This window comes from Pangasianodon hypophthalmus, chromosome 12 (genome assembly GCF_027358585.1).
Source record: "Pangasianodon hypophthalmus isolate fPanHyp1 chromosome 12, fPanHyp1.pri, whole genome shotgun sequence".
Classification (NCBI taxonomy): domain Eukaryota; kingdom Metazoa; phylum Chordata; class Actinopteri; order Siluriformes; family Pangasiidae; genus Pangasianodon; species Pangasianodon hypophthalmus.
In genome coordinates this window covers 11,073,539-11,089,562 of record NC_069721.1, presented here as the reverse complement: position 1 = coordinate 11,089,562, position 16,024 = coordinate 11,073,539, and the positions used below count along the sequence as shown (strand labels likewise).

Sequence of the window (16,024 nt, the reverse complement as noted above, 5' to 3'; positions counted from 1 at the left end):
TTCTTGTCTATACATTTGCTCCTCTTATTATTTGCACTGTCACATTTTCTGTAGCTTTGTGAAACCTTACTCTGTAGATCGGGATTCCCCAATAGGTTCCTGTAGGTGCAAATACAACACAAAGAGAAATTTCACTTCCTTTGGTTTCAGCTATGTGCGCTAACAGCAGTGACGTATGCAGTGACAATGTCCTCCGCAAGCTTGGGTTTTGATCTGTAGTACAGCAACAAGAAAATTATAATCACACATGTAAATAGTGTTGTAATTTTTGTGTTATGTTCTCCTTGTTTTTTATTAGATATATTATTTGTATTGTTTATAAGGGTACATAAGTAATGTTCAGATTTCCTGTGCAAAGGAACACATTCGTATATATATATACAATAGAGATCACATGATTGAGAAGTCAACTCCTCTGTCAAAATATAAAAAAAATAAGTCATACAAATTATTGTCATATTAGCTGTTATAATCTACAGCTTTAGTGTGTCACACAAAATATGTATAAAGTTATTTTCATCACAAAACTTGCCAAGAGTGTTTTTTTAGTTCATAGGTTATTTGCAGATGCAAAAATATTTATTGCTTAATAAACTAAATAATGAACTGAAAGATTGCAGTACTATTAAAATGCATTTTTGCCTTGTCAGTATTTTTTATATATCACAGCCTAGAGTATTAAAGTGAAATGCATATGAGTACTTTTATGCATTTCATAATAATATGACAGCTGTTTCCCACATAAAATATGTCTGTAATAAGGCTTATGTATAACATCGGCAATTAGAGCCACAGAGTCTATATGGAAAATTATGTGTAGTAAACCTCTTGAACATACAAATAGGAGTGCTGGTGTAAATATAATATATACTGTACCAGTTAGGAGTAGTTCATTATGTATGCTTAGCCTTTATAATGTAGCTGTAACTGTTCATGCACTGGCAAAGAAAAGTCTTATTCACATAGAATCTCTGTGGCAGAAAGCTGCCTTACCCGGATTCGTGCTGCTTGGACTCTGCTCCTGGTTTAATATTCATATTGCTCATATTTAAACAGAGGAAAATAATAGCAATGAGGTCAATTTGTTCATTGATTGTCACAATCAAACACTTAGTATATATTTCATATCCACATCTAAGCTAAAAACATACTCCAGCATCCATCAGATACTTCAACATCCTTCCACAGCCACACCTCTTAAGAACCCAATATCATTCATCTGCATTTTTTTCAACTTCATGTCCTGTGCTGCTCTTATTTCAACAGATTACAATCAAAGAGCAAGAGAGAACCTTGTTTTTTTTTGTTTTGTGTTTTTTTTTACAAATTTCAATTTCTTGATAAACTTCTGTTCCATTTGGCACAAGAGAAATGTAAAGCTTGAGGTTATTCGTCTTTCAGGCTAGACCTTGATCTCTTCCTCCTCATCAGGGTAAGTGTAAGGTTGTCTCCTCTGGGTGACATTCATGTCAGGTTTCCTGTTTGTTCCACTGCCATAATGTCGTGCCAGGACATCTGCAGCCTCCTGAAACCTTTTAGCCTCCATGCCGTGCTCTTTGGCAGTGTAGGAGCGCACAAGATCACCTACCATAACCGGTTTCAGGGATTTCCCATTCATCACATCCCCACACCCCCACTCTACTCCATAAAGGCGACTCCGGCCCTCTGAATCCTCTCTCAGAAGTGAATCCACCAGTGAGGTTCTGGTGTCCGAGGTCATTTCAGTGTCACCATTGGCCCAGGGCTCAGGTTTGTGCTCCTCTTCAGCTTTGTGATTGGCTTCCGCATGGACACTGGGCCTATCAATCATGGCAAAGACTTCTGACAGGAGTGAGGGGCCGAGGTCGACGGTAAAGGAGGTCATGGAGTCAGAGGGGCTGAGTGAGTCGGGGACGGTGAGGGTGAGTGGCAAATCTGTGAGAGAGCCACGGTGTATCTCGGCAGAGCAGGATGAGGGAGCTGTGCTCTGCGCAGGCCTCTCTGAGCGTGACAGCCTGGGCAGTGTGACAAAACCAGACTCTACACCTATAGACAGGTGGAAAAAGCAGAGAGAAGTGGGAATTGACATGAGAGATCATGTGCTACTACTTTGACTGAAGGTGAAAGAGAAACTTGTGGCTATATGAATTTTATTTATCCCTTTCCCAGAAGATGGCACTGAAGAGTAAAGAGCTTTAAAACATTTGCTGCCATTGAATATTTTATGCTGTGACAGTACTGACCGCCCATCAAACTCAACAAGATAGCTAAAGAAATGTTAAAACTGCAGAATAAACATCTGATTTGGTTAATATAACTAGCCCTTTACTTATTCAATGTGTATACAATGTACAAATAAAGGAAAAACTAATGGAAACGCCAATCAGGTGTATAAAATGTAAGTTGGAACACACTGGGCTGAGTTTCCCAAAAGTACTGCAGCACAAAGATCACCATCAAATGGTAGAGCAAGCATCACACTGAACACTCTTTCTACCAGTTAAGAGGACTTAATTTCAAAATGCTGTGGAGTTATTAATGTTTAATGTAGTAATGTTATGACGGTAGCACATAAAGTCTAAAATTCATGTGCATTGAAGTATGTCACATTTCAATATCTGACTACAAGCCAAAAGGGCAGGCTTAACTCAAATTTGAGATTGGGAATGGTATATTGTTTACTTAAGATAGATTCAAATTTATCTGACAAACAGCCGAGTGCTGAGTAACTGTCATTACGCAACACATCTACAATGGCAATCAATTTGCTCCTACACATGGCTTTACTTCAGTCTGTCTTGTTAAATTGTCATCCCTTCACCACTTCTGGTATTTTTTGGAAGAAACAGAGAGCAATGACTCAGTTTGCAAAATCCCCATGAGATTAACATCTCTTGATCGCGAGAGAGTGATAATAACATAGTAACTAAACAGCGGCCTTTGGGACGTTAGAGAGCAAACTGCCTTTCTCTGGAGGCATTTAAAAAGCTGCATTTCACATTTCACAGAAAGAGTAACTCTATACCTCTGAACATGTGTATAGAACTGTCTGTTGTATGTGTGTCCGAGCTGTCTGTGTCTGATGAAGTCCAGTTAGGCCAGGCAGGGAGGCATAGCTGAGGTGTGTATGACTATCACAGACATTGGAATTCAGACACTGAGTGTCTGGACCTTTGCTATGTTGTAACAAGTTTGTAGATGACAATCAGTGCTATTTTTGCTGAGTGAAACATTGAAAGGGCAAAAATCTGCCTTTGGTAGCAATGTTATGGGCTGAGTTTCACAAAGGGATCATCCTTAAATTGTCATACTGATGGTGTTCATACTGAACACTATGCAATATTACGAGGATCTTGTTAAACGGGGCACTGATTAATATCTGAAGAATGAAGAATTACACCATTTTTGGTTAAATTAGGGGCAAATAATCAAACTAAAAATATTTTAAAATAGTAAATCAATTAATGTCATTGTGAACAGGTACATGTCAAATATGTTTTACCAACAGTTTCTCAAAAGCACTGCAGCACATACAGCAGGTTAACTTTATGATGCATTTGGGAAACAGGGCCCTGGTGTGAAGTTATATTGGTCTTACCATATGAGTAAGTGCTGTCTTCGGGTGGCTTGGGTGTGCTGGGAAACAGCACCTTCACAGGGCAGCCATTGGGTGAGTCCACATCCAAGCGAGGGAGGGAGATTGCGTTCTTTATGATGGGGGAGATGGGTGGAGGTGGAGGAGAAAGGTCTCTGGAACTCCCCCGCGGCCGTTCTGGAGTCTTGCGGACATGCCGTAGGGTGCGAGAGAAGAAGCCCTCGCTCTTCTCTGAAGCGGTGATGGAATCTCCATCACCGCTGTTCCCTGCACCCCCATGATTGCTGAGGAAGGAGGTGTCCCCAAATACATCTCCACCACGGCCCACATGCATGGTGTGGCGGAAGTCTCCCAGCGGTGGGCTGATCATGTCTGGAGTCAGATCACCCTTAAAGCGCCGCCTCCCTGAGGAGTGAGAAACCAGGCCCTTCAGCCCAGACAGTTTGCCCAAGTTCATGACTGCTGAGTTTTCCGAGCTTACAATAAAACCACAGGAAAGTACAACAAAATCTCCAAGTATTAGTATTCCAACTAAAACTCTTGGTGTTCCAGTGAGTTTTTTGTGTGTCCTATGCAGCAGAAGGAATCTGGCCTAGAAATTATCCACGCATTACCATTCATGCAAAATTATGCATGGCTCAGGGCTTCTCTAAAAAAGTAAAACTGAAAAAGTGCAGTTGAGTGAAATGTTTCTCAGAGAGGATTTTCCATAAGTATGAACACAAAGGTTTTTTGCCACTGGTTGCTGTCCATATCCAAAATGATTCCACTGAGATAGATGTGAGATGAAAATACTCATGTCCCCAATTCCTGGAAACCTCAGATGGGTATGTGGTCAGAGAAACTGGGCTGCACAGTTGTGTTGGGTTTTTGGTTTAGAAAACACAAGTTCAGAAATAAATCCAACTCCGGCTGCAGAGATCTTTGCGGTTTAGGATTGGATCCATATATTCCATCTCCAATGAGTTTGAGAGTATCCGCTGCTGTATGTTGAGGAAGATCAAATGTTAAGAAAATATCTGCAAACTTCGTTTTTGAAAAAAAAAGAAAGTGACGTGTTGCATGTGGTATGAGTGGGTAGCACTTGGCTACATAAATAATTGCACGTTTCTGCTGATTTTATGCTTTGAAAACTAAGTTACGTTCTGTGCCAAATCCTCCAGGCTAAAGTCCACTTCCCTTCCTTTAAAAAAGCAACTTCTCGTTCAAAGACCTTAAGTCAAAGGGAGAACTATTTTGGTTTTGCAAGTAACACTGGACAGTGTCTTGGCCATTTATTGGCAAAATGTCTTGCAAATGCCTTTTTTAAGTAGTTTCTCAATCTCAGCCTAAAAAAATATCTCTTTACAAAGTACAGACCTTATTTGTGAATATTCACATCAAAGCCAAAAAATCTGAGTCGCATTAAAAAAAAAAAAATCTTACTCTCAATCTTAAAATATTCTCAGAAAATCAGTATACACTGCCCTGCCTTAATGTTCTTTTGTTGTTAGTTTGAGATGGAACTTGTAATGGTCATTGCTTTTTAAATATTCTGACAAAGTAGCACACATCTACAGGCCCATCTATTTTATGAGCTTTCCACTGAGACTGGCCTCCCACACATGTTAGTTTGACTCCATTAATGAGTTATTACAGCGCTCCAACAGCATTACGTCAACTCTCAACCAGCCCTTAGTTTGTTCTTGCCCATGCACCAATTGTTGGTGTTTTATTTTAACAGACTTCTCTTTTAAGGGCAGTAAATTTTTCTTTTCCTGCTCAGCAGTAGGTCTCATGCCCTACATCTCATACGGAGAACAGCTCAGCTCAGTTACAGGTATGTGGTTTTATTTAGCCTGAAGTACCTCAACAATCCTACTGTTTGCTGAGTACTCAGTATAATTGAAGTCTGGATTAACAAAGAATCTTTGCTGGTGTCCCTAAAAAACCTCTTGTCTCATCCACCCATAGGCATCATTCCTAATAAAGCAGTGAAGAATTCAAAAGCCTCTGAGTCAGAGCATAACATCTGTGTGAAATGAATACAATTTTAATGTTGTTTTAAAATAAAGAAATAACTTTCATGCCTAATTAGTTAGACTGCGTACTCCCTTAATCCCGGTCCACTCAGTAACCTCTGCCCTGTCTCCTGCTGAAGTGTGTTCTCGAGAGAGGGCTGTCACAACACCCTCAGTCCAGACCACCCCAGACAGACTTGTTGCTTTATCCCTCTCTGAGATGTGACCAGAGGCTTTCTTTCGCCATATTCTTTGTCTTCTTGATACTCTGCTCCCAAAGTTCAGATTCACAGATTCACTGGCCCGCTCTTCAGAAAGGTCAGACCAAAAGATATAAAAAGGCTTTTAGATGCAATAAAGTAAAAGTAATAATCTGCACAACAGTCAGGGGGAGATCAGTTCTTTGCAGGGCATATCCTCTCTTCAAAGCCTTCTGCCTCCCTCAATCCATTTGGCTTTTTGACAGTGCGGAGGGGTGCCTAAAAAATTACTGTCCTGCATTAAAAGGGAAGAGGGAGGAAGATTCTTGTAAAATAAGCTTATTATCACCTAAACAATTAAATGATTGTTCATTAATATGTTTCAGAGTGATTCTTATGCAAATTTCATATACAGGGTGTCCCAAAAGTCTCCATACATAGGGGAAATTAACACGTTTTAACAAAATGTCTTAAAAAATATAGATTTTTTTTTTCAGCCTTTAAGAATGCCTTTGACAAAAGAAGAACATATTGAAATCATTCTCGTGGCTGGATTGGGAAGCTGTCGCAAGGTTGTGATGGACATGTAATTACATTCATAACACCAGATGTGTTAACACGAGTTCATCAGGAGTGGGAGAGATGACTCCGTGTGTATTTACAAAGAAATGGCAATCATGTAGATGATGTTTTGTAAATAAAATTACATTTTGCTAAAAAGTGTTAGTTTCCCCTAAGTATGGAGACTTTTGGGACACCCTGTAACGTATGAGTGTTACGCGTATTATTATTCATCATGTGCTTTTAGGATGAAAAAAGTAAATATGGACACCAAGTGAAGATTTTTTTTTACTATGGAATTTACGATCAATAGCCACTGTCTTGTCAGGCATTGATGCTACATAAAATGACTTGGAGTTTTTGATCATGCCCCTGAAGCCACTTGAAGTGATTAGAATCCACATGGGATGCAGAACACATACACACACCATAAACCTCATGATGCAATGCATTCAAAAATTGAGACCGTTCAGGAACAGTTCTGCTCAAGAAACCAGACGGAGAGTGGATACATTAGGGAGATGTGCATGTAAACTTCTGAAACCAAAGAATAATGGGACCCGTGTGTGTGTGAACACATTCCTAAGAAGAATATCACTAGAGTGAAGAGTGTCTACATCCAAGATTGGAAACACATTTTGGTTTGTCTGCTTGTTCTCTCTCTACAAACCCCCACCAGGCTGCCAGTGTATGGATATGAGACTGATGCAAATCTACCCTCTGACCTGATAAACAGATTCCTATTTACTGGAATTAAAAAGATTCATGTTACTGGCATTTCAGACTCATCTCCATTTTTTACCACTGTCTCCCCAACAACATAACTTCCTTTTGGCTTCTTTCATTCCTAAACCCTGCAAATCACTCACACACACACACTGTCTCTCATGGAGTCCATGTTACTTTGTAACTGAGTTGACCAGGTGGACAAACAAGCAAGATAATGACTCATTTATCTTCACCCAATGACCTCTGTCTTCTGCCCTCTTAGTCACTTTGAATTCAGTGACTTGGCAGGCACCAAAAACCAAAGCATGCTTTTATAATTACAGAAGAAGAGTCTAAATCATGTAACACTATATTAAAATTTTTATTGTCAGAGAATGCGTGTAAGGTTATCGATACCCTTCTAATTAGACCTTGCAATTTTCAGTTGTTTTCAAAAATTCTGGCACCTTTTTCAACAAAATAACTAACAATACAGTATGAAAATACTATTTGTAATATATGATATACAATTGATATTATATGGTATAGACTTGGGGACCATAAAATTGATCATTTTATAATCTCAATCACATAGAATTTTTTTTTACTATACATAGTTAAATATAGTTTATTATTAATAATTTTTATTTATGTTAATTAATCCTATCATTAATTATTAGTTTTTTTATTTATGTAACAAAGCAAGGCATTGAAACTGCTACAAGTCTGCAGTGTAAACCCATTAGGCCTGTGTTATAACCACAGAGATCTGGGATTGGTTTTTCTAAGTGGTCTGCGCATGCTGACCAGCACTTTGGTGGAGTAAATAATAGTCTTGAAAGTGAATCTAGTATTTTAAATATTACCATGAATATCTGACATATCTGCACAATGCAATGACTGATTAAATCTCACATAGATTCACACAGAAATGGGTCAGGATACAAACATGGCACAATAAGAAATTTCATGTGATCTTTTACACATTGAGGGCTTCTGCAATATTAGTATTGCAAAAGTACTGTATTTCAACAACAACGATTAACCAACAACATATTGTGCAACCCTAAAATTGTGACCAGGTTTACTAAATATGATACTAATTCTTCTTCATAAAGGAGGACAGTATGACAGTAGCCTGTATGAGAGAAAATGTTAGAACAGTACAGAGAAGAGATTAGTAAGCATGTTACAGAGTTAAGATTATTGAGTTGTAGTGCTGTGGCACATGCATGCAACCTGAAAATTGATATGAATCTTTTGAGATACATTTACAGGATTATATAAAATAGTGCCCCCGTCTAAACCATGCCAAATACAGTGAAAATGAATACAGCATTATTTAGTTAATAAACCAGGTTTCTTAATCATCTATGCCAGCTTACCAGACTCAAGCTGATAAATGAGATTTTATTCCATGTTTATGATATATTCCAGCATGGAGTTGTACGAGCTTTACGTCTATAACTTTTCCACACTGAGGCAGCCTCTGCTCTGAGGAACATGGGCAGCACACACCACTAGCAATCTGATTCACACACACACACACACACACACACACTATTACAGGCAGCAGGCTGCTCGACTGGTGGGTGTATTTGGACTATGGACAAAAGGGGTGGGATTTTCTTGGGGCCTGAGGAAAATCCCTTATTTTAGCAACAGAGTGCAGCAACTTAGTATCACTTGGGCAAAAAAAACCCTTGCCATGTTCAGAGTACCCTACAAGATTGAATTAGACACAGTGAGTATAAAAAGAAAGCCAGATTTAAACCATCAAATGCCCAGGCATCGATACCCATCCGATATTTTTTTCTTTAAAAACCACTAAGCTTTAATTTTTTTTTACTGGAGCACTTCACAGTTAAACTCTGTCACACACAAATCACTTACATGGTAATCATAAATATAATAAATTAAAATAAATCTTATATATAATAAAGTAGCATTTAGAATAAAGACATATCAGTCAAGTCTCTTTATATGTAACCATTTGTCGTTTCCAAAAATAAACTTTTTTCCAAATCCAGCTCCAATCTTTGCCATTTGTTAAAGGATCCAATATCCGATCCATCCATCCATCCATTTTCCGCACCGCACAAGGCATGGGTCACCCTGGACGGGGTGCCAACCCATCGCAGGGCACAATCGCACACACATTTACACACTAGAGACAATTTGGAAATGCCAATAAGCCTACAACGCATGTCTTTGAACTGGGGGAGGAAACCAGAGTACCCGGAGGAAACCCCCGAGGCACAGGCAGAGCAGTCAAGCTCCACGCACACAGGGCGGAGGCGGGATCTGAACCCCCAGTCCTGGAGGTGTAGGCAAACTAGGTGCTAACCACCCCATATCCGATATGTTTTCTCTGATAGCCAATCCACAATTTGTTTGCTAGTCTCACCCTGATATCGGTACTGGGTGCTGGATTGGTGCCATCTCTAGTTTTTAAATATTTAATGGTTCTAGCTTTCTAAAGAGGTTCTACTTGTAACTCTTTCTAATAGAGTTCTTTCTAGTAGTGTTTTAAGGTTTTATACAGAGCCATTAAGAATTCCTAAGAAGGATAAATAGAAGAATCTTTTATGATGCTAATGAAAGATTATAGAGCAACATGGTTGAGAGCCTCAGTTGATCTACAGGAATACTGCCTATACTCATTCTCACGTCAAATTAGCTAATGTGCTCTCATAATTAAAATGTTAATGTGGGTTTTCAATTGTTATCTATCTCGGACAGTGAACTGACTGGCTGTCTAGTAAAACTAACCATATCAAAGAATCATTCAAACTTACCCACAGGAACCTTAGGCTAGTCTTTCTGCTTTTACTTGAACAGACACATGGACACAAGCTAACATGTTTAATAATGGTTTAGTTCAATACCATAACATAAAGTTTTTTTGTTGTTGTTGATTTATGGAAATTAACAGGCAAACAAGACCTCTATAATCAGTTGTTTTCACTTCTGTATGCACTGTTGGATTGATGTAGTTTATAGTGCATTCTGATCTCTAAGGAGAATGTAGAGAATGCAGTAGTTTGTCAAAATCAAAGCCCCAATAAAATTATTTCAAAATGTGTTTCTTCTTTGACTACTCTCATTCTTCTTGAATGTGTTCATACTTTCCTCATTTATGTCCACTGAAGCAACCTATACTAGAGCTTCTCAGAGTAAAAATGCTTCCCTTCAAGCATGCCAGCTATTTGCTAAGAAAAAACGTGTAGCTTTTGGAAAAGGTTCAGATGCTGGTCCCCAAAGGGAGGCCAGATTACATTTTAGCCTTTGTGCTCCACACATTTCACTTTTCCACAATCTATCTTACTCTGTCTTCTTTCTTCCTTCCCTTCCTTTCTTACAAGTTCAAAGGATCCATCCATGTGTCTTTCTTGGTCCTCAGAGATCTTATTTTATTTGCACCTACAACTTGTCTCTAATTCCTCCATAATTAAAGGGATTTGTCCATTTGTTGAGTTTTAAAATAATCAGAGTACAGCAAGGAATTTTTCTTAACCACTGGTCATTGCACACATTTATTCTTTTAAAGTGTTTCTCTCTCAGCTCCTTTTGCAGTCCCCTCACACAGAAACCGCTGGTATTCAGGCCCTTCAGCTGTGATTCCTGTGCTGTGAGGAGAGCCAAAAGGGAACCAATCCAGTGTTGAACTTTTAGCTTATCATGGAAATGTTTATTAAGCTCAAGGTTGATGGATGTCCTGGGGCTGACTCTGTGCAGCATTACTCTGTAATGAGCATTGGGACAACAAACAGTGCATGCTGAAGTTTATAATGCCACAGTTCACTTGAGGAACACTCAAACAGTATAAAGCCATTTAAGCATTGCTTTCAACTGTTTTTCCATATTATGAAAATGGTCTTTGACAAAACAATGAATTTTTAAAATGATCCGTGTAAGATTCCTACATTTGGTTCTAAGTGTTGTTTAAGTAGTGTGTCCCTTATGGTTTAAAAATCCAGGAATTGTTGTATTCAATGTTTTAATTACCTTATACTAAGTTTGTTTGTCTGCTTGGTTCTTCACATGCTTTTTCTCCAACCATTGATGCTTTGCCTTTCCCTCTCCTGCTCTGTTTTGGTTCTTGATCTGTAACTGGGGTGATAAGAAAGCTGCTTCTGATGCCTGGTGACCATACAACCAGGTAAGATTGTGTCTCTGTGCTCTCTCTGTGTTTAGACTATACCAGCATCCCTTTGTACAGATATGTATCATGGTGTCATTTCCTGAGTATGATGAGAGAACCATTACTGTAATGAATGAGAAAACAACTGTCCAAATCATAGAGGACACTGAAGGCTGTGCTTAAGTGGAAACAGTGAGTCTGTGTTCTCACATGTTGGCGGGGTTGCTTGCCTCTTGGCCCTGTACTGGCCCATGTGATTACTACTGTGCATCTGGCTCAAAGCTGGCCTGAAACTGGTAGACAGTGCTTTTTTGGAATTAGATAGTGCTCTTTGGACATATCCCATGCAGGCTTTGAGCATGATTAGCATGTATGTCTTCGCTAGACAGTAACTGATATATGGTGAAGTCATAAAGTTGAAACACAGGGAAAGGGATAGAGGAAGAGGGGGGAAGGAGCTTGGGTGAGGTGTCTAACAGACATGTTTCCCAGAGAAGAAAGCAGGCTGTTCAGTAAATTACTTTTGTAGGTTTTATAACACTGTTTTCCATTTACACAGGAAATGGACACATTATATTTGCAACGTCAAGGAAGCAAAAGAAACAAATAACTGATGGCATACCAAAAGTCAAGATGCTATATAATTTGAAATCCTTTGATTAGACCCCTGTAACATTTTAAATGATCTTAGTCTGTGTGTAGGTTTTTTTTTAACAGTAATCCATACAATACTATAATCATAGCAGTAATCTGTGCTTTAGTAATATTCCCTCTGTAGATGCCATATAGCTACAAATACATATTTAAATAATCATTTTTAGGTCATTTAACTGAATTCAAAAGATTCTGTAACTGATTTTATATCCTGTGTTTCAGGCTCAACACATTCAGCACATATGTCCAAAATTGCTCACTGTTTGCAGGCTGTAAAATGAAAGATGGTTTTAGGGGTCATTGCTGTGAATTATTAGCTTGCTGAAAATCTTAGCAGACTTGTGTTTATAAAGGCTGTTTCCTGATCTACATTTCCTTTTTAGTGCAGAGTACAGTATGTGTATGTGTAGTTGAAAATGTGTGTGTGTGTGTGTGTGTTTGTGTAGTATATGTGCATGATAGACCACTAGAAATCTTTGAGAATGTTGGTAGCAATGCTTGTGGTTATTGTTTTCAACAAATTGTAATTAACAACCACCATCTGGTTTTAAGAGACACAACTAACATAAACCTTTGTTTCATATTCCCCTGCATGAATGTTCCCCTAAAAAGCAAATATTTATTTAATTGTTATGCCAGGCCTCCTATTTGAGTTCCATTAGGAACTGGAAAGCAGTGTAAGTTTGGATTATAAAAGCCAGATGTTGCCATCTGAGAAGGAAAGTGGTAAAACGGGTAGATGTGGGGAGGGTGGGCCTGTTAGACTTTAAGACTTTTCAGCACTGAAAGTTCCTAATTTAAACCAAAAATAAAGAGCAGACATATTTTCTTGCAACCATTTTATGATTAGTTAACTCAATAAAGGCTTGTGTGCTTGAGAAGCGAATCCTCAGTCTATCTGTCTCCATTTCCACCTGCTCCCTCCCTGACTTCCTGAAGAGTGTGTCGCTAATTAACATCCTGTTGGGAGTGGACCCTCTCTGAGCACTATGCTTCTTGGATGGAGGGGCGCAATGAGACAGGGGTGGGGGTGTAACTCAAGGAATGTGTTTGGACTGCATTCCCATTTCCGTGAATTCTGGCCTGTCAGGAAGCAAGGCTCAGGCGGTGGACAATAGACAATAGCGAGGCTTGGCCCTTGCTGGTGTGAGGCTCCAACAGGAAAAGCGGCACATGCACACATAGCACATAGACATTCAGCTACAGAGTCATGGCTGGCGTCTTCCAAAGTGGATAAAAATAACAAGTTGACTGAGTTTTTCTTTTTCTGTTGCATAAGGGATTATCTCAGTGGGACTCCAGCAGCCTTTGCTATCCAGCTCTTATCCAAATAGCTGTGGCTGAAGGTGGCGGTCATGCAGGTTGGGATTTGAAGTGACTACTTATCCCATGGACAAACCTGGATCTCTCCCTAATCCTGAATCTGTTGATGTCATAACACTGAGGAGGAGATCTTATGTAATTATACATTTGTCTACTTAGTTTTCAGTGTACAATAAAGGCTAAAAAAGATGGTCAAGATTGTGTCCGTCCAGAGCTGTGAGGAATGTTGCAGTATGACTTTTTGGTCTATTTATGATTGTGTTCCATGCCTATCCTCACAGAGACAAAATGGTCTTTCTTCTCTTTTTCTGCGGGCAAAAAAGCCTTTTTGATGAGAGAGGTCAGAGAAGAATTGCCAGACTGGTTCGAGCTGCAGGAAGGCTGTGGTAATTCCAAAAAAAAAAAAACATTCTTTACAACCATGGTGAGCAGAAAAGCATCCCAGAGTGCAGAACAAATCAAACCTTGAGGTGGATTGGCTACAACAGCAGACCACACCGGGTTCCACTCCTGTCAGCCAAGAAGAAGAATCTGAGCCTACAGTGCATAGGCTCACCGAAACTGGACATTTGAAGACTGGAAACATGTCACATGGTCTGATGTCTCTCTTGATTTCTGCTGTAACATACAGGTAGTAGGGTCAGAATTTGGCATCAACACCATAAATCCATGGACCACCAACCTGAACTGTGTCAAGAGTTCAGGCTCGTGGTGGTGGTGTAACAGTGTGGGGAATGTTTTCTTGACACATATTGGGCCCTTTTATACCAATCAATCATTGAATGACACGGTCTGCATATTGATGCTAGCCATGGGCATCCCCATCTTATAATAGCTACATGCAGCATGATAACATGTCATGTCACAAAGCACAAGTCATCTCAAACTGGTTCCGTGAACATGATAATGAGCTCATTGTTCTTCAGCTGCCTTCCCAGTCACCAGATCTGCTCAATAGGGCACCTTTGGGATGTGGTATAATGGGAGATTTGCAGCATGAATGTGCAGCAGACAAATCTGCAGCAATTATGTGATGCAATCATGTCAACATGGACCAGAATCTCAAAAGAATGTTTGAACACCTTATGGAATCCATGCCACAACGAACTGGGCTTTTCAGTATTAGTACCAGTATTAGAATGCTGTTCCTAATAAAGGGGCCAGTGAGTGTACATTTGTTAAAGAAGAAGGTTAATCCCCTCTCCCTCCAAATATCCATACAAGCCACCGGGTGGAGAAAATTATTGTTTACATCATCTAAACTGAAATTCCTGCTCTTCTACAATTATATACTGTATCTGAAGTTACACATCTTAGCATAATTAACACTGAACTGTGGTAGGCAGTGGAATCTTAATCTTAGTGTGCATGTTTGTGACAGCTGATGTAAGTGTAGAAATAGACTGGAACACTCAGTAATTTGTGTTTTTCTACTGAAGTGAAGGCATCAGAATCAGAGATTCCTCAACTCAACAAGTGTGACCTGAAAACCAGGGATGAAATATGAAACTTATTTGTGGACAAATAGAAATTCTCTTTTATGCACATCACAAAACAAATTGCAAACATTGTAAATTACACACCATCACCCTCTCACACAGGCAATACCCTGCTGTGTGATGTTCCTTCATGTTCTTTTTCCACACAAAGAACAGAGCATTTATAAAGACAGGCTCAGTCTCTCGGGCTGTTGAATGCTTACCAAATCAGCAGGGTTCAGAGAAGACCGGACTGGAGCCTGCGGCTGCTGCGTGTGATGGCCTGTCTGAGGCTGCGCGGCCTCGTTCCCAGCCACCACTCTCTGGAACATTCCTTGGTCAAGGGCAGGAGTGAAGAGGAATAGAAGGCCTTATACAGCCACGCTTGCTGAATGTTTATTTCATTGCTTGATTTTTGGGCACAGGAAGATCCTCACATCTGATTTTGTTGTGCTGCATGTGGACCAACTCAGTCCTTGAGACAAATCTGCTACACATAAAGTGTTGGTTTGTACCCAACATGCTGTTTTTGTGCTTTCATAAAATAACATCCCCAAATCATGGTCATATGTGGTCATATGTAAATCTATGTGCTGTATATTAGGTCACTATATACATGAAATGCAAATTGAACAGAGACAGGAACATGACAGAAAGTCTGTGTAGTATTTCCATTTGAATCCTCTGACTGATGCATGCACTCTCCTTCCTGCCTACCAAAACACAGGCTGTCGTAGTCCTCCATCCAGCGCTCTTATCCAGCTGAGCTTTTAATGATACCCAGTAATTGAGCTGTTAATTTCAGAGTCATCCAAAGTATAGTTACCACCTAACGGGCATTTTTCAAACAATCTTTCAGAGGTTGCCAGAACTGTTTGTGTGTGACATTTAGGTTAACCACTTATGAAGCAGTATATGCTTTAATTGTAAGCAAAGGCTCCACTTCTATTCTGTCACATACAAGTGGTTTGGCCTCATTTGACTTTGCCTTGGGCAAAAGTCAATATAAATTGTTTGTCAAAGAATGGTTTTAATTACTGTTTTGCTATAATCACTTTTGTGTAAGAAAGCAATTAAAAAGCAATCACTGGGAAGTATTTTTAGTATCCTAAAATTAAACAAAAGCTTTGTTAAGAAATCCATTTTGGAATCCATCACAGTCAGAGAAAAACTTGTACTCATACTGTGTTATATTTGCATTTCCAAAGAATGAGTTATATCAGTGTTCATTCACATTTGTGTCTACCATTCGGAGAAACTACATATTTGACATAGGCTAAGTAAAGGCAAGCAATGTGACTTCTGTAGCTCTACAGTTTTTGTTTAGCCCAGTGATCCAAACCAGACACAGAGGCTGTTAGAACAGATTTGTGTCTGACTGG

At 39.4% G+C, this 16,024-nt stretch overlaps 1 protein-coding gene across 3 annotated transcripts; it reads right to left on the bottom strand.

Annotated features, from left to right (window-relative positions):
• Positions 1-601: 601 nt before the first annotated feature.
• On the bottom strand, positions 602-8,587 carry cdc42ep1a (CDC42 effector protein (Rho GTPase binding) 1a). 3 transcript variants are annotated; one of them, XM_026914905.3, is made up of 4 exons: positions 8,429-8,584; positions 5,665-6,069; positions 3,578-4,557; positions 602-2,025 (listed from the first exon to the last, which is right to left on the bottom strand). In XM_026914905.3, exons 3-4 carry the CDS (start codon positions 4,029-4,031, stop codon positions 1,403-1,405), a joined length of 1,077 nt encoding a protein of 358 aa, XP_026770706.2. In that variant the 5' UTR covers positions 4,032-4,557; positions 5,665-6,069; positions 8,429-8,584; the 3' UTR covers positions 602-1,402. The 3 variants fall into 3 exon arrangements, with proteins under 3 accessions (XP_026770706.2, XP_026770708.2, XP_026770707.2); XM_026914907.3 differs by lacking the exon at positions 5,665-6,069 and having other exon boundaries at positions 8,429-8,587; XM_026914906.3 differs by having other exon boundaries at positions 3,578-5,882; positions 8,429-8,583.
• Between the last annotated feature and the right edge of the window lie 7,437 nt (positions 8,588-16,024).

Bases quoted from the DNA above. Each gene is read 5' to 3' on its own strand.
- cdc42ep1a (XM_026914907.3), bottom strand. From the start codon at position 4,031: ATGAACTTGGGCAAACTGTCTGGGCTGAAGGGCCTGGTTTCTCACTCC. The intron at 2,026-3,577 runs GTAAGACCAATA...ACCTGTCTATAG, and splicing joins AGACAGCACTTACTCATATG to GTGTAGAGTCTGGTTTTGTC.